General features: G+C 38.3%; 1 protein-coding gene across 1 annotated transcript in view; it reads right to left on the reverse strand.

Moving 5' to 3' along the window:
* The window catches only part of LOC115220552 (UDP-N-acetylhexosamine pyrophosphorylase), a 36,691-nt gene that overhangs the window by 4,408 nt on the left and 8,409 nt on the right, over window positions 1-23,874 (reverse strand). The window contains exons 3-9 of the mRNA XM_029790697.2: window positions 14,585-14,777; window positions 10,623-10,798; window positions 9,843-10,015; window positions 5,744-5,937; window positions 4,002-4,142; window positions 2,266-2,445; window positions 558-618 (exon numbers count right to left, since the gene is read on the reverse strand). Of these exons, the coding sequence (XP_029646557.1) occupies window positions 558-618; window positions 2,266-2,445; window positions 4,002-4,142; window positions 5,744-5,937; window positions 9,843-10,015; window positions 10,623-10,798; window positions 14,585-14,777 (1,118 nt within the window). The remainder of the gene's footprint in view (window positions 1-557; window positions 619-2,265; window positions 2,446-4,001; window positions 4,143-5,743; window positions 5,938-9,842; window positions 10,016-10,622; window positions 10,799-14,584; window positions 14,778-23,874) is intronic.

Here is a 23,874-nt window from a genome sequence, read left to right on the forward strand (position 1 = left end):
GTCATTTTGTTGTGCCCATGAGCAAGGCATATAACCTGGTTACCAATAGTCAAATAATAGCCCTCACCTACCCATTTCCTTTCACAATGGAAGAGATTCAGTCAACAGTTGGAAGGACACTGGCTCTGATAATCATTCCTCCAGAAAAATTGTCCAATCATTCTGACATCACAGATTTCAAACAAAAAAATAAAAATAAATAGGAATGACTTCTGCCACTCGAGACCTGGTCCCATATTCAAGGGATGGGGATAGGGGTGTAATCAAGAACCTGATCACTAGTAATAGATTGGTATACATTTTCTTGATGAAAGGAGAATTCAATCATTGCAGGATTTGAACTCAGAAAGTGAGGGAATACAACACCGCAAAACATTTTCTCTGTCATTCCACTGCTTCTGTCGCACACTGCTCTGATGCTCTACTGATTCTATTACCTACTAATCTAATAAATACCAAAATACTAAATAATCAACATATATACTCATATACATATGTTAACATATACATTCACCTTTGTAGTGAAATACATTACAGATATTAACAGATATACTCACCTCACCAGCATATGATACTAAAGGTGATATCTCACAGACAGGTGTGTTCTGAATATCATCACTACAATATAAAAAATATTTAATATCTCAAGCATTTCATAGAAACAAATATTTCATAATCATCATTTTATTGATTAAATTTTATTAATTAAATTCAAAAATAAGGTTTTCTGTAATTGAGGATTAAAATCAAATTGTGGATTTCATTAGATATAAATATATTATTCTTTTCTACTCTAGGAACAAGGCCTGAAATTTTGGGGGAGTGGGCCAGTCAATTAGATCAACCCCAGTATGCAACTGGTACTTAATTTATTGACCCCCCAAAAGGATGAAAGGCAATGTCAACCTTGGTGGAATTTGAACTCAGAATGTAAAGACTGACGAAATACCTATTTCTTTACTACCCACAAGGGGCTAAACACAGAGAGGACAAACAAGGACAGACAAATGGATTAAGTCAATTATATCGACCCCAGTGCGTAACTGGTACTTATTTAATTGACCCCGAAAGGATGAAAGGCAAAGTCGACCTCGGCGGAATTTGAACTCAGAATGTAGCGGCAGACGAAATACTGCTAAGCATTTCGCCCGGCGTGCTAACAATTCTGCCAGCTTGCCACCTTGATATAAATATATTATTGCATCACCTATGCATGAACATGGTGCCATATGCAACACTGCTGCAATATGTACAACAATACCGATTCACTGTATTATTTCACTCAAAACTTAGTATTAGGGAAACTGAAATCAAGATTTTCTTTCAAAGTAATCATCTGTCTACTTTCTGAAGTGGACCAAACATGCTTGGGATGATCAGTATTAAAAATCCACATCAATGTGTTTTTAGCTCATGTTGTAGTTTCAACAGAATTGTAAAGTACCAAATTCCCCTTCATCTGTATCAGAAGTTCCCCAGTTTATTCTGGTGTGGAATTATCACATGATCTTCCAAAAATTATGGAATCCATGCCTATATTTTATAGATGATTCATCACCATCCTAATTTCAAGAAAATATGAAAAACCAAAAAACAAGTTTTTCAAGAGTGAATTTATTTATATCATCATCATCATCATCATCGTTTAGCGTCTGCTTTCCATGCTGGCATGGGTTGGACGGTTCAACTGGGTCTGGGAAACCAGAAGGCTGCACCAGGCCCAGTCTGATCTGGCAATGTTTCTACGGTTGGATGCCCTTCCTAACACCAACCACTCCATGAGTGAGGTGGGTGCTTTTTATGTGCCACCAGCACAGGTGCCAGGTGAGGCTGGCAAACGGCCACGATCGGTTGGTGCTTTTTACGTGCCACTGGCATGGTATATAAAAAAAAATTCCAGTTATTAGGTATGAGGGAAGGGGCAATGTGCATGGCTTTCACAGTCCCTCCACTCATCACCTCCCAGATCAAAGTTCCTCTTGAATTTTTGGAAATCAACCCCCATGAAAAAGACATAGGCAGGAGACAGAAAGTGGTGACTAGCATTTGTAGGCTTAAAGTAGATTTTTATTAAATATTAAAAGACACTTTATCTTATGGAAGTCTAGAGTTTTTTCCATGAGACCCAGGAAGTTTCTTGGAACCCACTTTCAGAATCATTGTTTTAAGTCAGATAATTATGCCAGGAAGAATGAATTCAGCAGCACCTAGGACTACTTTAATATTCCAACAGACTTGAAATAAACCTTTTATTTCTCTACTTACTTTTCGCAAAATGAAGAACCATCAGGTAGTTTCACTGTTCCACCAGCGTTCACTATGTAACGGCAATGTAAGTTCTGTAGCGCCAATCGACAAGTTGTAGGTGTGTCTTTTGGTTTTCCATCAGCATTCTTCAATGGGGAAAATTCATCCTCACGGACAACCTCCCAAACAGCAAAGTTTCTGTCACATTTAAGATAAAAAGCCACAAAGTAGAACCGGCAAAAGAGTCATTTTTAAATGCCAAGTTTGATTAAGACATTGAAGAGAACAACAAGGAACCGAAAAGAAGAAGAAACAAATCAATTTAAGGATTTTTCTTTGACAACAAAATTTCATAAAGTGAAAAATAGTTAAGAGGAAAATGTATTGAACTTGTGAATTTTAAAATCTGAGCTCATACCATTACATTATATTTCTAAATCATTTATATTCTAATCTAAGGTTCTCACATAATCTAATTGTTCAGATTGGATATCAGGTAGTCAGTGTGTGTGTAAATGTTTGCTTGTGTGCATGTATGTGCTTATTATTTGCCTATGGTTTTTTCACATTGATGTGGTGACTTTATCGATATCTGCATAAACAATATGTCAAGGCAGTTCAGCAGTTTCAAAAAGCACAGAGCAAAGGTAGAAGGGCCTTCCTTAAAAGAAAAGAACAAAAAGCTTGGCATCATTAAGTCTCCCCTAATAAATGGCAAAGACTTAAAACTAAGGGATTTTCATTTCTAGAGGACAGCCATACTTTTCATTATGATTTGTTTTCTCTTGCATTGTCTTTTTCTCACTATTTTGCCTTCTCCCACGATCTTTCTCTTACTCTATCTTGCTTCCTCTCCCATCCCCCCCACCCTCCATCTTCTGCTGATGTCCATTGCTCCTTACTGTGGAGCTTTTGATATAGCACTGGCCATCTGCTCAATACTTCTCTGTTCAGGTTCTACTGAGGACAAAAGCCATTTACTATTTTCCATCTAGGTTAGTATTTACCCTGTTTATTTTAAGTCAAGATATTTCCTTTTGTATCTGTTCTTATATTTCAAACTAATCCCATGTCCCTGTCTATTTTGTTGTCCATCACAACACACCTTTTTTTGTTTAACATCATGTGTTTTTTTCAGTTGTAAAGCTTGTCATCGTCTTATGTTTGAATCCCACTGCTTCCCAGACAAGTGATACCAACTTTTTCCTAGTGCTGAAATCATACTGACTCTGGAAAAAGTTCGGCTGATGTAATGGGCTTAAGTTCTTTGCCATAATTCTGCGATTATATTATATATAATCCTCATAAATTTTACATCTGCATTACATAAGTGCCACAAAGCATGAAGGAAATCTATGACCAAAGACATTCTATCCATGGTTATCCAGTCAAATTTTCAGTCATTGAATATCTAAGACAACATTATCCTATGCCATTCTTTATTGAAGATAGTAGCATGTCATTCCAGTGAGATTAAGCTATTATTCTAATGGCTGAGGAACCATGTTGATCAATGTCACTGAGTCAAGATACTCTCTGACTGACCCCGTCACTGGCTCAAGAGGTCCCCTACCCCACCCACTGACTCAAGAGACCCCATCATTGCCTGAAGACACTCCTACAGTGAGTCAAGAAACTCTTCCAATTTGCGTTAAAACATGTCCCTGAAGTTGCTGAAAAGGACAGAAAAATTTTTTTTAATATTATTTAAAACAGTAAATGACTGAAATATTTAAGGGGGAAAAAAAACTCACTTGGAAAACTTAAAGACATCAAAAACGAATTTTTCCATTTTGATTCCATTTGGTTCTGATGGTTGTACAAATTCTCCCTTCTCATCAATAAAACCAATCTTCTTTTTGGCTATGTGATGTTTCAGTTCAGATTCATTTTCACTATTAATTACAAAACAGTCAGAAATATTTACTAAGTATTTAGTCAATCAGAGACAAAAAGGATAAAAAATGCGAATTAGTCTAATCACTTTAGTTAGCTTTTAGTTTGTATCTGATTTAAATAGTGATTATTATTTAGTTCCCTTGGTAAAGGGAAGAGGTGAAAGATTGCATCTTCTTGACAAATTGTTCAAGGCTATAGTAGAAGACACTTGCCCAAGGTACCTTGTAGTGGGATTGAACCCGGAATCATGTGGTAGGGAAGCAAGCTTCTTACCACACAGCCACACTGCGCTTATACACAAACGTGCGTAACCCAACATGTCAAATTTACTTATTTCTCCATAGATTGAAACAATGATGAACAGTGTTAATTTTCAACCTTATTGCAGTCTCATAAGACCTCCACATCATTTGGCCAATCCTAGAGCAACAAGTAACCAATTCCATTTATATACACATCAAACCCAATGGCTACATACACATGGATCCACTAATCTACACTTCCTATAAGTGTGTAAGTGTGTATATATATATATAATACAAATAAGAAAATGGAGAAAACAAATTTGGTTTGTTCATCAACTTTCGGATATTATAATGTTGGATTATTTATTCATTTTACAAATGAGAACATCAAAAGCTTACAAAATATATAAATCAATAGATAAGATAATAATACAAATACACATTTTAAAAGTCACAGTATAAATTAATGAAATCCTAAAAAATACTTCTTACAGCTGTTTCAGCCTATGGTCAAAAGTAAATTTAATTTTCATTGCCTATAGATGTAAACATACTAAGGCTGTAGGCATTTAAAAAAAATATAATACTTATATGTTAAAAGAACCATAGGCCTCGTCAGAAGTTATAATGAACTTTAAAAATATTAATACTAATATTGATATACTAAACATGATACACCTGTAAGAAGTATTTTTTAGGATTTCATTAATTTATACTATCATCATCATCATTTAGCGTCCGCTTTCCATGCTAGCATGGGTTGGACAGTTCAACTGGGGTCTGTGAAGCTGGAAGGCTTCATCAAGCCCAGTCAGATCTGGCATAATCATCCCTGCTCACCCCTAACGGGACAGAGATTGCTGTCCGCAAGTACGAGTCCCGTGAGTCAGAGTGGCTGTTCCAGTGCATTTCCCTTGGCTTTCTCCGGTGCAACGCCTTTTCCATTTTGTCTGTTGGTGCCATAAGAAATGTTTATATAATGCGAGAGGCAAGATTCTTTGTTAATCCCATTGGTCAAAATAAAACTGATTACCACTCTTTTTCAAAGAAGTTATATTAAAGTCAGAAAACAACACAGCTCCCATGACTTTCGGAAACATTTCTTCACACTCAGAGTTGCTGAAGCATGGAATAAACTGCCTGCATCAGTTGTTGACTGCCATGACACTGCATCCTTTAAGGCCCTCATGCTTTCCGAAATCCGTCGAAACTACACCTGATTATATATACATTTTCGATGAGTTGTAGTGCACCTGAGTACTGTACACAATGTTTATTATTATTATTATATTATTATTATTATTATTATAAAGAATGACCTTCATTATATAAGGAGATAGAAGTCAACTTACTTACAAACAGCATCCAGAAAACCTAAAGTAAAGAAATGATTACAAATATTTCCGGCATTGAAGAGCAGTTGTCCATTTTTGTCCTGTTTCTCCGCTGTCGATGTTGTTATTTCACTATATTCCACAACTTGGAATTTTCCATCAACTTTACAGACGACACCCACTGGTTCAGTAGGAAAAGCCTTCTTCACGACCTTTAAAATAAAGAAGATAAACAAATTGTTTCAAGCAAACATTTAACATAAAACAAGAAATTTCTTTTTCCTTTATTCTGTATTTATCTCTCTCCACCTTCTTCCTGTGTCACTCTGCCCATTTTAGAGGTCAAGAGTCAATATTTTATGGAGAAATGTTTGCACAGTTTATCTCTTTATTTTATATTTATCATTTAGGGTGGGGGCTGTCACAGAGTGGCAAGTGTGTGTGTGTGTGTGTGGAGGTGATAAGCGATCATTATGTATATATCTGTGTGTGGTGTTTCTGGATGTTAGAGAGAGAGAGGAAGAGAAAGGTGTGTAGAAGTATGCATATGGATGAATGAATAAATGAGGCTTGATTCCCAACCGTGTCGTCTACAGGTTCAATCCCACTGTTTGGCACTGTGGGCCAGTGTCAACCTGAGAAAACCAAAGCCTTGCGAGTGAATTTGGTAGACAGAAACTGAAAGAAGCTTCTGTGTGTGCATGTGTATGTATAGGTGCAGGAGTGGCTGTGTGGTAAGTAGCTTGCTTACCAACCACATGGTTCTGGGTGCAGTCCCACTGTGTGGCACCTTGGTCAAGTGTCTTCTACTATAGCCTTGGGGCAACCAAAGCCTTGTGAATGGATTTGGTAGATGGAAACCGAAAGAAGCCTATCATATATATGTATATATATATGTGTGTGTGTTTGTGTGTCTGTGTTTGTCCCCCCAACATCACTTGACATCCAATGCTGGTGTGTTTACATCCCCGTAACTTAGCAGTTCGGCAAAAGAGTCCAATAGAATAAGGCTTACAAAGACCTGGGGTGATTTGCTTGACTAAAGGTGGTGCTCCAGCATGACCACAGTCAAATGACTGAAACAAGTAAAATATATATATATATATATATGTATGTATATAGGAAAAATATTTAAAGATTTAACTGATTTCACAGGTTTCACTGATTTTCAAAAATTTGAAATAGAAAGCCATTGCTTCTGTCACAGCTTTTATTTTTTCTATAGGGAGTTCATGATTCAAATTAGTATATGTTTTGAATAGGGTTTGATTGGCAGAGGACAGTCACAGGATTGGTTCAAAAAATTTTTGTGGGTTCTCTGCTACAGCCATGTGTTAGTATTACATGACATACATGTAATACTAACGTAACAATGTTTAGCGCCTGAAGTTAAGGCTGACACGGTTGACTGTACAAGTTTAGTGGTTGTACTAAACAATCAATGCTTTGAATGTTTACTGTAAAGTGTTTGTAGAAAATGAACGTGATTAAGTTTAGAACTTTCTGTATGTTTCCCCATTACATCCATGTGTGTCACCTGGCAGTATGCTTTGTGCCTAAAATGAAGGCCAGCATGGTTGAGTGAACATGTTTAGTTACAATCAAGGCACTCCAAATTTAATCTGTCTGCTGGGAGAGTAGACAAGAGTCATTTACCTGTAGTCAAGTGGTTAAAGTTTAGGTTGTTAGCTGTGTAGGTTCCTCATGTTAAGTGGCAGAATGAGTTTTGTGTGTGAATTGTTTATATTTGTATAAAGTTTGTTAAGTCTGGATTTGTACTTTTGTATTCTCTTTCATTATCCGTGCTTCATTTGTGTTATTCACCGAACATAGGTAGAGTGGAAAGACCTGGAATTTGTGGGGAGGGGAATTATTTTTGGCACATATGTCTATGTGTCCACTCACTGGAATTTGTCTAGTACTTGGGTCTCATATTTGGTGTTGGTGAATGGTCTGTCTATTTCTTAGAGTAAGCTTTGTTTGACCTATGTAATCTTCATTACATTCTTAACATTTGATGGTGAAAATGATACAGGGATACGTTTGTGTATATCAAAGAAGCAAATTAAGAGAAAGAAGGTGTATATTATTTGTGTATGCATATGTAAATGTGTATGTGGTATTTGTGAATAACAGAGGTGGGGTTTTTTTTTGCATGAGATAATGTGTATAGGTATGTGTATGCATGAGGCCTGTGTGTGTGTGTGTATATATATATACACACATACACATACACAGGTGTATTATCAGAGAAAGAAATAGAAAGGAAGATTGTGTGTGTGTGTGTAGATATATACATGTATGAATAAATGTGTACATATGTATCGGTGTAACTGGTTTGTGTATACAGAGATTTATTTGTGTGTGATGTTTGCAGAGATCAGAGAAAGAGACGGAAGTCAAAAGTGTGTGTGTGTGTGTGTTTTACAGGCTGTCTCAAGGTCATGCACTGACATTAATGCATCATTTGCAACAGCCGTGCAGGAATGTGCAGTTTATTTACACCAGATCTGCACATGGTTATGTCTGTGTAAAGAACCGACATTCAACATTTGAAGTTGTTTGGACAAAATGTTTGAGAGAAACTTTTTTTAATTTTATTTTAAGAAACTTTGGTAATGTTACAGAGGTGTAGTGGCTATGGAAGGAAGGTCATCGGAGACTGTGAGGTCAAGTATTTGTAATCTTAGAGAATGTTTTAGTTATGAGTAGTGGCGGGGGGTGGGGATGGTGTTGCCGCAATATATTTTGACATCGGTATCTTGGTGCTACCGGATGTCACTAGTTAATCAGTCTTTTCATGTGGACTTGATAGACAAGCTGTCAGCATCGTTTTTCTCTTTGCTTTTCCATGCTGGTATGGGTTGAACGAAACATTTTGACAACCTTCAATGGCTACGGCCCCTTCCTGACGCCAACCTTTTTTAGTTGCTTTTCACAACATTCAAATTTCTCTCTTCATAAAAATGGCTTATTTCCAATATAAGTTTATTTTTATACTCTTAACTCTTTTTACTTGTTTCAGTCATTTGACTGCGGCCGTGCTGGAGCAACGCCTTTAGTCGAGCAAATCGAACCCAGGACTTATTCTTTGTAAGCCTAGTACTTATTCTATCGGTCTCTTTTGCCGAACTGCTAAGTTATGGGGACACAAACACACCACCATTGGTTGTCAAGCGATATTGGGGGGACAAACATATACACACACACATATATATATATATACACACACACACACACATACATATATACAACAGGCTTCTTTCAGTTTCCGTCTACCAAATCCACTCACAAGGCTTTGGTCGGCCCGAGGCTATAGTAGAAGACACTTGCCCAAGGTGCCACACAGTGGGACTGAACCAGAACCACATGGTTGGTAAGCAAGCAACTTACCACACAGCCACTCCTGCACCTAAAAAGCTATCGCCCGTGTCGGCCGGGAGTCAAACCCGGATCGACTGCTTGGAAGGCAACCATGCTGACCGTTATATCCATTTTCCCATACTAGCATGGATTAATCCTTTAGTGTTTAAACTGGTCATATCAGGTCCAAATATTCTCCCAGTCTTATGTTCAAACTGGTCAGATCTGGCCTCTCATACCTACCCTACAATGTCATTCTAAAAATAAACAGTCATCAAAATCTCAAAGCTATTTGATAATGCATGATTAATCCAAAACAATGTGAATAAATAAGCAGTACATTTGACAGAGTAATCTGAATACCGTAAATCCTGAAGTATAATCCCTTGAGTATAATACGCAGGGGATTTTTAGGGGCCTGTACCTCTGAAAAACCTAAACCTTGTGTATAATACGGACCCCTTCTCTAACTTGAGTCAAGGAGGTCTATATAACGTCCTTGGTTTGTAAGTATGTATGTATAAAAAAACGTCCTTTATTATTATTGTATATATAACATAATGCAAACGCGTAGCTTTTTTGTGCTTGCATCTATGCACCTGAGCATATCACTGGTACTTACTGATGTTGGATGAGAAGATAGATACCTCACACATATAAAGTTTTTTTTCCTATTATAGCAGGAAGAACTGAACAGTGAATAGAATGAGGAGTGGTTCTATTCAATGAATGGAAAAGAGAAAATAAGGATTACCTTGGCTCCACAATCAGCCTTTTTGTCAACACAATAAGCCATAAATATAGGGTCAGCCATCTTCACTAATATATTGTCCACACAGTATGCATGTATATATTGTATGCCCCTGGATTTCATGTTTTGTAATACCCCATGTTCTCTGAGGGCCTTGTACAGTCCACCATTACCATCTGGAAGAGGAAGTAAAACAAATATATATATGTGTGTGTGTGTGTGTGCATGTGTGTGCATATATATATATAAAACAATAGATGGATTATGGTTCACTACAGCTGTTTCATGCATATTTTTCATTGATGAATAGAAGTATTACATCATGCAAAAAAAAAACAATTTTCATCAGGTGAATACAGGTAAGAATTAATAATTAGAACTTCTCAAGAGCAAGTCCCAAATTCGGTCAGAGACTGAAGAGTAAGTTAATATCAAGTTTATATGCACACACACACAAACACACACACACACAGGGTTGTTGTATATAATATATAGGTATATGATTAATTCTTATCGAAAATCTAAATTAAAATTGAATATAGAAAACAATTGAAAGTGAGTGTGGAGATAAATTTGGATGTTTTAGTCTCATTAGACCTTGTCAGAAAAACCTAGGCTAACCATGAAAGGAAGTCCTGAGAGAGGGGAGAGAGAGAGAGAAGTGTATACTATCTTGTATCTACAGAGAGAGAGATGGAGAGAGGGGTATAATGGGTATATGTATACAGAAAGATATGTTGCCTGGGCAGTAGAGAGAGAGAGAGAGAGAGATAAGCATGTTACCTGGTGCCATTGCTAAACCGTTTTTAGCATTGTTGATTATTTTGCCACCAAATGTCAAACATGGAAGCAAGAACTGCTGAAAGATCACAACATTCTCCTTCTTCAGACCAAAATAGCCATGTTTCTCAAAGAACAGTTCTGTGCTTTCTTTCGTGTGGTCACTGGTCATGATGTACCTGTGGAAGAACAAAGGTTAAGAATTGGTAACCAATGGTCATATTATACTTGGGTGGAATTTCATTGTTATCATCATCATCTAATGTCTGTTTCCATGTTTGACAGGAGCTGGCGAGTTGGAAGGCTGTGCCAAGCACTGTCTGTTTTGGCAAGGTTTCTACAGTTGGATGCTCTTCATAATGCCAACCACTTTACAGAGTTCTTTATATGCAGAACCAGTAGCAGTGAGGTTAGCAAGTAACCAGATCCTTTTTTAACTGAGTGCGAAATAGTATTGAGGGAGATGGCTTTGTATCAGGTGAAGAGAGGTTAGAGCAGTGGTCCCCAAAATGGGCAGTAACGCCCCTCCCTGCACACACACACACACAACAGTGGAAAAATTTAGTGGGACATTGAAGAAAATTGGGGCAACGAATGGCAATGCTCTCCACCTCTATTTTTCAATGGTGCATTCAATTTTAGAAAATAATGCACAAAATCAGATGTGAAAAATGTTGTTTTAAGAAAAGTAACTTCAAGCAAGAACAGAACAAAAATAAAAAAAAAATTCCTTAAGTTTATTAACCAAGATGGTCATGAGAAAAAAAACAACAATGAAATGAAAAGTATATATATATATATATAGGCGTAGGAGTGGCTGTGTGGTAAGTAGCTTGCTAACCAACCACATGGTTGTGGGTTCAGTCCCACTGCGTGGCATCTTGGGCAAGTGTCTTCTGCTATAGCCCCGGGCCGACCAATGCCTTGTGAGTGGATTTGGTAGACGGAAACTGAAAGAAGCCTGTCATATATATGTATATATATATAAGTGTGTGTATATATATATATATATATATGTATGCGTGTTTGTGTGTCTGTGTTTGTCCCCCTAGCATTGCTTGACAACCGATGCTGGTGTGTTTATGTCCCCGTCACTTAGCGGTTCGGCAAAAGAGACCGATAGAATAAGTACTGGGCTTACAAAGAATAAGTCTCGGGGTCGATTTGCTAGACTAAAGGCGGTGCTCCAGCATGGCCGCAGTCAAATGACTGAAACAAGTAAAAGAGTAAAGAGTAAGAGAATATATATATATATATATCCTTTGTCTTTTACTTGTTTCAGTTGTTAGACTGTGGCCATGCTGGGGCACTGCCTTAAAGAATTTATAATTGAATGTATCGACCCCAGTACCTCTTTTTTTAAGCCTGGTACTTATTCTATCGTTCACTTTTGCTGAACTGCTAAGTTACAGGGACATAAACACATCAACACCAACTGGTGTCAAGCAGTGTGTGTGTGTGTGTGTGTAGGGGACAAACACAGACACACATATATACATATATGACGAGCTTCTTTCAGTTTCTGTCTACCAAATCCACTCACAAGGCTTTGGTCGACCCGAGGCTATAGCAAAAGACACTTGCCCAAGGTGCCACACAGTGGGACTGAACCTGGAAACATGTGGTTCGTAAGCAAGCTACTTACCACACAGTCGCTCCTATGCCTATGAATATAATATTAATCAGAATTTGTCTTTATACATAAGTTAGGCCTGACCCAACAGACTCATACACTTGTTGAAATAACAACTATTTTAAATATAAATTACTATAATAATTTTTTTTTTAGAATTGGTGCAGGACGTATTATCATAGTACAGTTCAAACTGGGGCTCACTAAAAAAGTTTTCGAAGAGCTATTATTCATCATCATCATCATCATCATCGTTTAGCGTCCGCTTTCTCTGCTGGCATGGGTTGGACGGTTCAACTGGGGTCTGGGAAGCCAGAAGGCTGCACCAGGCCCAGTCTGATCTGACAATGTTTCTACGGCTGGATGCCCTTCCTAACGCCAACCACTCCATGAGTGTAGTGGGTGCATTTTACGTGCCAGATGAGGCTAGCAAACGGCCACGATCGGATGGTGCTTTTTACGTGCCACCGAATTTCTCATTTGTGTTTTTCTTTTCCAGAATATTAATTGAGAAAATTAAAATGAAGAAGTGGAAAATACAAAATTTTTTTTCTCTAAAAAATGCATATTACAAATGTTTCAAAATGTGGAATTTAACAATGAAGGTAAATTGTGCAACATATTGAGAACAACCAAACTTAGCTTACGATTAGATTAGTCTCCTTTGCTAAGCAATAAAAGTATGTTTCTTGTTTGTTTGCTCTATCAAAGATAAATGTTTGGTTCAAGAGCTATTATTTGCTAAAAGAGTTGTCATCACAGATGCATGAGTTTATGGAAACAGTTATACTTAGCATGTTTACATCACACCCTATGATCTACAGGTAACATCCAGTTGCAAATAACTTAAGTGGTAGATTTAGTAAATGAATGAGCACTGCTATCACAATGGTAAATAAAAAATCAAGACACATGCTCACAATTCCCCACCATTTCTGTGGATCTGTCCTGAGAATGATAAAGATTATGAACTACCAACCACATGGTTCCAGGTTCAGTCCCACTGCATGGCACCTTGGGCCGACCAAAGCCTTGTGAGTGGATTTGGTAGACGGAAACTGAAAGCCTGTCGTATATATATGTATATATATGTGTGTGTGTGTGTTTGTGTGTCCGTGTTTGTTCCCCAAACATCGCTTGACAACTGATGCTGGTGTGTTTGCGTCCCCGTAACTTAGTGGTTCGGCAAAAGAGACCGATAGAATAAGTACCAGGCTTATAAAGAATAAGTACTGGGGTCGATTTGCTCGACTAAAGGCGGTGCTCCAGCATGGCCACAGTCAAATGACTGAAACAAGTAAAAGAGTATTTGTTGTTGCAGACAAAAGTTTGATGTCCATCAAATGGAAATTGCCTGAGAGTTTCTATTCCCTTTTTGAAACGGTTGTTGAATTCTTGCAAGACCTTTACTCTGTTCTTTACGATGAAGCAAGAAACATTAAGCATGACATTGATTATATGGCAGATATATTCACACAGTTCAATGAAGTTAATTTGCAACTGCAAGGAAATGAGTTTAAGCCATATCAAAGTAAAACCAGCCCTCTCCATGGCTCTGGCCAAGCTACAGCTATTCAAATTTAACATAAGCTGCTGTTTGTTCTTTATGTCATGCCTCACTGAACTTCACATTAACTTTTAAGCATTCAGATTACTCTGTCAAATATAACATTTATTCACATTGTTTTGGATTAATCAAGGATTACCTTGTTGTTTCAAGATATCAATGATATGATATTCTTAGAATATTTGGCCCAGATAAGGCCAGATTAAATGCTAAAGAGTTAATAATCCTTTAGCATTCAGATGCCGTTGCCAGCACCGCCCCGACTGGCCTCGTGCCAGTGGCACGTTAAAAAGCATTATTCGATCATGGCCGTTGCCAGCCTCGTCTGGCACCTGTGCCAGTGGCACATAAACTCACCCACTACACTCACGGAGTAGTTGGCGTTAGGAAGGGCATCCAGCCGTAGAAACATTGCCAGATCAGACTGGACCTGGCACAGCCTCTGGCTTCCCAGACCCCAGTTGAACCGTCCAACCCATGCTAGCATGGAAAGCGGACGCTAAACGATGATGATGATGATGATGATGATTACTCTGCTAAATATATATTACTTCAAAACGATGTGAATGAATATTTGTGCCTTCTCTTGTAATTTCAAGATTCTGATGATGATGCAATTGTTTATTTTTAGAATGACATTGTAGGATAGGTGTGAGAGGCAGGATCTATCTGGTTTCAATGCTAAAGGGTTATACATAATTTTACCATTAAACAAAAAGCAAAAATGAAAATAACAAACAAAAACATTAATATCGAAGCACTGACCATGGGATGCTGCAGTTGTTGCCAGCTAATTTTTGTAGTTTAAGAATGCGTTCTGCTTGTAATTGGTAAAGAGTCTTTCCAGATGGCAATCCAACATTATACATTCCTTTTGGATATTTCACACCAAGTCTTGTCCCTTGACCACCAGCCAGCAACAGCACACACAATTTGTTCTCAGCAATCAATTTTAATCCTACAATAAATTTATCAAATATTTCACAGAAAGAGAAAATAACATGACATTTAGAGTACTTCTGTTCCTTTTTTATTTCTTTCATAAAATAGATTTCTATATATAAAGAAAAATAAACTCTTCATAACTCTCTTTACTCTCTCTTTTACTTGTTTCAGTCATTTGACTGCGGCCATGCTGGAGCACCGCCTTTTTTAATCGAGCAACACGACCCCGGGACTTATTCTTTTGTGAGCCCAGTACTTATTCTATCGGTCTCTTTTGCCGAACCGCTAAGTAACGGGGACATAAACACACCAGCATCAGTTGTCAAGCAATGCTAGGGGGACAAACACAGGCACACAAACACACACGCATATATATATATATACGACGGGCTTTTGGTCGGCCCAAGGCTATAGTAGAAGACACTTGTCCAAGGTGCCACGCAGTGAGACTGAACCCGGAACCATGTGGTTGGTAAACAAGCTACTTACCACACAGCCACTCCTACGCCTATCATTTTCAAAAACAGATGGAGTTATAGTGCTCAAGTGCATTGAACTAGAACAAGGGCTACCATTCAACTGTTAAAAGATTTTAAAAAAAAGACAAATTTTATGAATGGGTGGAAATAGAAGGATGATTGAGGGACCCTGGCATGATATGTAAGTGTCGGATTTTGATCAAAATTAGATGAGAAGATAGTTCATATCCAGAAGGCTTCAGAAAAACTGTATTTTGATAAGAAAATGATCAAGAAAAAAGTGGGTTTTGTATGGTCGAACCGTGCTCATCTGCCCTCTATAGAGCTCTATAGTAACATCTAATTCTAGTAACCTCAATATTTAACAGGTACTTTATTGACCCACAAAGGATGAAAGGTAAAGATTGATTTTGATGGCATTTGAATTCAGAATATAAAGGCCTGAAACAAATACTGAAAGGGAATTTACCTGACACTAAGGATTTTGCCAATCCATCACTCAACAACAATGGTTTCTAATTCAAGCACAAAGCTCACAATTTTAGGTGGGGCGGGTGGGTTAGATAGCAAAACTTCGAAGGATGAAAAGCAGTTAACTCCAGTGAGATTTGATCACAGACCAGGAAAAGCCAGAACAAATACAGCAAAGCATCCTGACTATCATGCCAGCTCACCACACTGATAATAATAATAAAAAGAATAGTCATGACAAATGCTATAATTGTTGAAGATCCTTTATCAGCATACAAAGGTACCTCTTTTACTCTTTTACTTGTTTCAGTCATTTGACTGCGGCCATGCGAGAGCACCGCCTTTAGTCGATCAAATCAACCCCGGGACTTATTCTATTGGTCTCTTTTGCCGAACCACTAAGTGACGGGGACGTAAACACACCAGCATCGGTTGTCAAGCAATGCTAGGGGGACAAACACAAACACACACAAACATATATATATATATACATATATACGACAGGCTTCTTTCAGTTTCCGTCTACCAAATCCACTCACAAGGCATTGGTCGGTCCGGGGCTATAGCAGAAGACACTTGCCCAAGATGCCACGCAGTGGGATTGAACCTGCAACCATGTGGTTGGTTAGCAAGCTAATTACCACACAGCCACTCCTGCGCCTATTAGATGTTTCTACAGAATGCCCATTTCTTGAGACATTTATATCGTATGTTATGAGTATAAAGTTTTCAAGATAAATCTAAGTTGCTTTTGTATTGTGATGTTTCACAGGGGCGGAAACAGCTGAATGGACAAGGGTTTGTAGAACCAGCTGGGAGATAATGAATCTAAATAAACTGCAAATAAGACAGGAATATTTCACGTTCCCATAACTGTCTAGACTAGATTACCCAATGATCTGAGAAAGTTACATATGAGAGACTGTCTTCCTAGCCAGGGGGAAATTTAAGTCACCTGATTTACACAATACTGAAGTAGTTTTTTTATCTTCTTTTTATGAATACCATCAATGGTAGGAGTAGGAATGGTTGTGTGGTAAGTAGCTTGCTTACGAACCACATGGTTCTGGGTTCAGTCCCACTGCGTGGCACTTTGGGCAAGTGTCTTCTACTATAGCCTCGGTTCGACCAAAGCCTTGTGAGTGGATTTGGTAGACGGAAACTGAAAGAAGCCCGTCGTATATATATGTATATATATATGTATGTGTGCATGTATGTTTGTGTGTCTGTGTTTGTACCCCCAACATCACTTAACAACCGATGCTGGTGTGTTTACGTCCCCGTAACTTAGCAGTTCGGCAAAAAAGACCGATAGAATAAGTACTAGGCTTACAAAGAATAAGTCCTAGGGTCGATTTGCTCGACTAAAGGCGGTGCTCCAGCATGGCCACAGTCAAATGACAAAGAAATAAAAGAGAGTAAAAGAGAATGCTTTAGAGATATTTTTACATAAGCCAAACTAAATATAGACAAAACAATCACAAATACTGGACTTTGGTTTTTTTCTCTTCATAACAGATTACTTTCTCAGAGTGATGGTGGTGGTAGCATGGCTCCTATCGTGTGTCATTCTAAATCAAATATCAGATATTGAATATTTCAATTGGTTAATCTTGCTTCATATAACAGCTGGTGTAAGTGTATATGTGTGTACAGAGTACAAATATTCAATAGATTTCAATTATAGCTTTGATTACGAGTTCAAGGTAGACTTTATCAAGTCACATAATAAAATTATTGGTTCCATTGTAGTATTGATGGAACAAGGTGACTTGGGTAAGTTTATCCGTCTCCATGCTCTGTCTATAGGTGGTGTTAAACTCACACCTGCAAACTACTGAAACACAAGTCAGTTTGATAGTGTTGCGACAGTTTACAACAGTGAATTGTTTCTATTGTGCGATACCTAGGTGAGAGTCTGAATCTTCATCACAGATCCATAGTTTATTTGTTCCTTCTTGAGCCATGCCTGGCTCATAAGGGCCAGTTTTCTGGTTTCCTTGGCGTATAGGTTCCCCACCTGGACGGGATGCCAGTCCGTCGCAGGTGAGCTGCAAGATGCAGGAGGAAAGAGTGAGAGAAAGTTGTGGCGAAAGAGTCAGCAGAAGATTGCCATTACCTTCAGCTGGAGCCACGTGGAGCTTAGGTGTTTCGCTCATAAACACACACATCGCCCGGTCTGAGATTAGAACCTGCGATCCCTCGACCATGCACCTGCTGCAACAACCACATCAAATATATAATTTTTTATAATCTTTTTACTTGTTTCAGCCATCAGACTGCAGCCAAAGAATTTTTAGCCAAACAAATCAACCCCAGTATCCTTTTTAAATCTGGTATTTATTCTATTCTTCTTTTACCAATCAGCTGAGTTACAGGGATGTAAACACACCAACACTAGTTGTCAAGTGGTGATGGGAAACACACACGTGGGGTTCTTTCAGTTTCTATCTACCTAATCCACTTACAAAGTTTTGATCAGCTTGAAGCTATAGTAAAAAAACACTTGCCCAAGGTGCCATGCAGTGTGACTGAACCCAAAATCATGTGGTTGAAAAGCAAGCTTCTTACCACAGAGCCACGCATGCACCTCTGAGCACTGTCCATTCAATAACATCATATTACCCTAGAAACATGTAAAACTAATCAATATAAGCTGAAACCATAAACTACATTGATTTCAATGACAGGTGTTTTGGTGACATTCATCTCATCTCTGATGTTTATAGAAGGAGTATGTATATGGTTAAGAGGGTTGCTTCCAAATCATGTAGTTCTGAGTTCAGTCCCAGAGCACAGTACCTTGGACAAATGTTTACTAAAACTTTATGCTGGCAAAATCTTGTGAGTGGATTTGGTAGATGGAAACTGAAAGAAGCCTGTTGTGTGTGTGTGTTATGTATTATGTAGGTAGGGTAAAATTTCAGCTGTTTCTTTTTGAAGCACATTTGCGTATTCCATTATTACAATCCAGTGTGTAGTTAGTGCTGTCGTTGATGTAGTATAGATGCAAAGTACACAGAAAATTCTGGAAATATTTGCAGAGTTATTGTATAACAAAAGAAGAAGTTGGAAAATTTATCATCATCATCATCTTACGTCTGTTGTCCATGCTGGCATGAGTTGGAATGGTTTGACTGAGCTGGCACACTGGAAGGCTGCATCAGACTCTAGTCTGATTTGGCATGGTTTTCTATGATTGGATGCCCTTCCTATTGCCAATTACTCTGAGAGTGTAATGGGTGCAATAATGTGTCACTGGCACAGGTGCCAATTTGAAGGACACCGGTATCTGCCATGACTGTAATTTTGCTCAGCTTGATGTGTCTTCTTCTCAAGTACAACATAAGCCAAGGGTCTTGGTCATTGCTTCTGTGAGGCCCAACATTTAAAGGAACTTGGCCACTTTGCCTCCGTGAGGCCCAATGCTCAAAAGGAACTCAGCCACTTTGCCTCCGTAAGGCCCAATGCTCAAAAGGTGTTCTTTACGTGCCACCAGCACAGGTGCACTTGGCTTGACAGGCCCTCTCAAGCGTGGCACATCACCAAAGGTCTCGGTCACCAGTCACTGCTTCTGTGAGGCTCTAAGTTTGAAGGTCATGCTTCACCACCTCATCCCATATCTTCCTGGGTCTACCCCTACCACAGGTTCCCTCCACAGTTAGAGACCGGTACTTTACACAGGTATCCTCGTTCATACACATCACATGATCATACCAGCACAGTCATCTCTCTTGCACCCCACATCTGATGCCTCTTGTGGCTAACTCTTCTCTCAAGATGCTTACACTCTGTCAAACATGCACACTGACATTGCACATCCAGCAAAGCATACTGGCTTCATTTCTTTCAAGCCTACACGTCCTCGGCTGTCACAGCCCATGTTTCACTGCTATGCAACATAGCTGTTTGCACAAAGTCATCAAACAATCTGCCTTTCACCTTAACAGAGAGGCCCTTTGTTGCCAGCAGAGGTAGGAGCTCTCTGAACTTTGCCCAGCCTAATCTTATTCTTACAGCTACACACTTGGAGCATCCACCTCCACTACTAACCTCGTCACCTAAGTAACGGAAGCTTGCCTAGCTGGCAGTTGATGGAGTCTATTTTCTGCACATTTTCAGCATTTATTGTACCTGTGCATCTTCCACATACAAAAGTTAGTTTCCCCGTTAACTTTCCTCTGATATTGCTGCACCTTTTATGTGCCCAAAGCTTCCACTTGGTGCATCTTATGGAGTTTCTACCTACACCTTTTCTACAATTCAAGCAGGACCATTTACCTGAAGGGATTTGTGATTTGTCTGCCTTCCTACTTATTAAGACTTTGGTTTTTGCTAGGTTAACTCTTAAGGCCCTTTGATTCTAGACCTTGCTTCCACACCTGGAACATCTCTAGTTGTGGTAGTGATTCAGCAATAAGAGCAAGGTCATCAGCCTAGAGGAGCTCCCAGGGGTACTCTCTCTTGAATTCCAGTGTTATTGCCTGGAGGACTATGATGAATAAGAGGGGTTGAGCACCAATCCTTGGCGAACCCCCTGCTTGTACCTTGAATTCTTCACTGTACTTGTTGCCAACCCTCACCTTCCTGGTAGCATCCCTGTACATAGCTTGGTATTATTTATTCACTATTACACACGTTTTATTTGCTTATAGCAATTATTGAGTTTTACATGTAAGGAATTTCCAATTAGAAATTCTTCAGACAGAGAAATTAAATTTTACATTTGGACAAACATATTTATAAATTAAGAGCAGTATAGATAATTGGGGTGAAGGAAGGAAGGGGAAATAAGATTTTACAGAAAAAAACAAAAGAGTTATACACACACACATGCATATACTCATATATACACACACATCCGGGTTGTGGATCCGTGGAACAAGCTGCCAGACGAGATGGTGAAGATGCCGACGACCGCTTTGTTCAAAGTCTCCCTTGACCTCAAGTGGCCTGAACTCTTTACATGAACACCACCCTGTACATAACTCCATGTCCCCCTACATGGCCTTGCTTTTTGCTTTTTGAGCCAAAAAATTAACTAACTAACTAACTAACATACATACTTATACACATAATGGGTGTGTATACACGTGTATACATACATACACGTGTGCCGGTTCAGATGGATTTAAACAAGACTATGTAGATCTTTAACAACATACGTGTATATAAACATGTACACAAACACACACATATATATATTGGTAAGATTGGCCTTAATAGATATATAATATTGTACAGTTCAATCAATATATAATATACTCTTTTACTTGTTTCAGTCATTTGACTGTGTCCATGCTGGAGCACCGCCTTTAGTCAAACAAATTGACCCCAGGACTTATTCTTTGTAAGCCTAATACTTATTCTATCAGTCTCTTTTACCGAACCGCTAAGTTACGGGGACGCAAACACACCAGCATCGGTTGTCAAGCGAAAGGAGGGACAAACACAGACACACAAACATATACACACACACATACATACATACATATACACGACGAGCTTCTTTCAGTCTCCATCTACCAAATCCACTCACAAAGCTTTGGTCGACCCGAGCCTATAGTAGAAGACACTTACCCAAGATGCCACAGTGGGACTGAACCTGGAACCATATGGTTGGTAAGCAAGCTACTTACCACACAGCCACTCCTACACCTATATATATATATATACTTAAATTAATTGATGTGTAGAGTATTATGAATCCAATAAGGTCAATCTTACCAACGGAGTTCATTGGAGTGTTAGGGACACACACACACACACACACACACCTATATACACTTTTTAAATTTGGAAGATGGCTATATATAATTACATATAACTATTATGACAAGACAACAAAAAAATACAAATGTATGTAGTAAACTATATCAATAAATAAAACAATAAGGCACAATTTTATCATGGAAGGAGGAGTAAATATAGATATAAGTGTATATTATCTTAATAAAAAAACAAATAAAAAATAAAAAACATAATAGCATTTATAGTCTATACTAGTGAACACTCGTATAAACAGGTATGTAAATTTTATTGTACATAACTGCTACATTTAAAGTATCCATATTCTATATATGTATATATAAAAAGTGAGATATATATTATATATATATATATATATATATATATATTAAAAAGTGAGATATATATATATTATATAAAAAGTGAGATATATATATATATATATAAAAAGTGAGATATATATATATATAAAAAGTGAGATATATATATATATAAAAAGTGAGATATATATATATATAAAAAGTGAGATATATATATATATATAATATATATATATATATATATATAAAAAGTGAGATATATATATATATATATAAAAAGTGAGATATATATATATATAAAAAGTGAGATATATATATATATAAAAAGTGAGATATATATATATATAAAAAGTGAGATATATATATATATATATATATTATATATATATATATATAAAAAGTGAGATATATATATATATAATACACATATTTATATCCACAAAATTATATATAACCACAAATGCATTCATTTTTGTTTGTTTGCATGCGAGTGTGTGTAAGAGAGAGAGTATGTGTGTGTGTGTGTGTGTGCAAGAGTGTGAGAGTGCAAGAAGTTTGAGCGAGAGTGGGTGGGTGTGCGAGAGTGGGTGGGCGTGTGAGAGTAGGTGGGTGTGCGAGTGAGAGTGGGTGGGCGTGTTAGAGTGGGTGGGTGTGCGAGAGTGAGTGTATGTGAGTGAGTTAGCACAAGAGCAAGTGAATTAGTGTGAGAGTGAGTGTGTATGTGTTTCCTATATCTGATTTGCTCTTCCTTCCCCCCCCCACCAAATAGAAAGTTCCTGATTACTAACTAGACATGAATGTTTAATCTAAATGTAAAACCTGTATATATATGTGTGTGTGGTGTGTGTGTGTGTGTGTGTGTGCATGTGTGTATGATAAATCCAAAAAGAAAAAACACAAAAAAACAACATGAGGGTGTGGTACATGTAAAGGTGGCGAGCTGGCAGAAACGTTAGCACGCCGGGCGAAATGCGTAGCCGTATTTTGTCTGCCGCTACGTTCAGAGTTCAAATTCCCCCGAGGTCGACTTAGCCTTTCATCCTTTTGGGGTCGATAAATTAAGTACCAGTTATGCACTGGGGTCGATGTTATTGACTTAATCCGTTTGTCTGTCCTTGTTTGTCCCCTCTGTGTTTAGCCCCTTGTGGGTAGTAAAGAAATAGGTACATGTAAAGTATTAGCAGATGCTCAGGAAAGGAAAGAAAGATGGTTTAACGTTTCGAGCAGATGCTCTTCTTCGGAAACAGAGGAAAGTCCAATAGAAGGGAAGACGGAGGAAGAAAATCACCAACGATTCATGTGGCTACATTTTGAAATGACTGGAAGGGAATGGGTGAAGAAAAAGCTCTTTCTAAGACAGGAGAGAAGAGGGTATGTGTGGGTATGTGCCTACTTGCAAGTCTGTGTGCGTGTGTAATAGCATGTATGTGTGTGTGGTTTTGGCTGTTTATATGTGTATGTGTGAGCGAACTTTGTGCTGCTTGATGTTGCAGGAATAATTCAGCAGCAGAAGTGGCAGTCTTTTGTGTAGTTGTGTGTCTCTTCACATGTGTGTAGAGGAATGGTCAGTAGAATGGTGTTTGACTGGCAATTATGTATACTCTTTTACTCTTTTACTTGTTTCAGTCATTTGACTGCGGCCATGCTGGAGCACCGCCTTTAGTCGAGCAAATCGACCCCGGGAATTATTCTTTGTAAGTCCAGTACTTATTCTATCGGTCTCTTTTGCCAAACCGCTACGTGACGGGGACGTAAACACACCAGCATCGGTTGTCAAGCAATGCTAGGGGGACAAACACACATACACATATAGACATATATACGACAGGCTTCTTTTAGTTTCCGTCTACCAAATCCACTCACAAGGCATTGGTCGGCCCGGGGCTATAGCAGAAGACACTTGCCCAAGATGCCACGCAGTGGGACTGAACCCGGAACCATGTGGTTGGTTAGCAAGCTACTTACCACACAGCCACTCCTGCGCCTATATATATATATATATATATGTAATAAATATGTTGAGTTACTTCTTCAACTTGTCTTTATGTACAGGACACACAACTTTGTACCAACTGGCTACATACACATTGAC

Source organism: Octopus sinensis, linkage group LG16 (genome assembly GCF_006345805.1).
Source record: "Octopus sinensis linkage group LG16, ASM634580v1, whole genome shotgun sequence".
NCBI classification, from domain to species: Eukaryota; Metazoa; Mollusca; class Cephalopoda; order Octopoda; family Octopodidae; genus Octopus; species Octopus sinensis.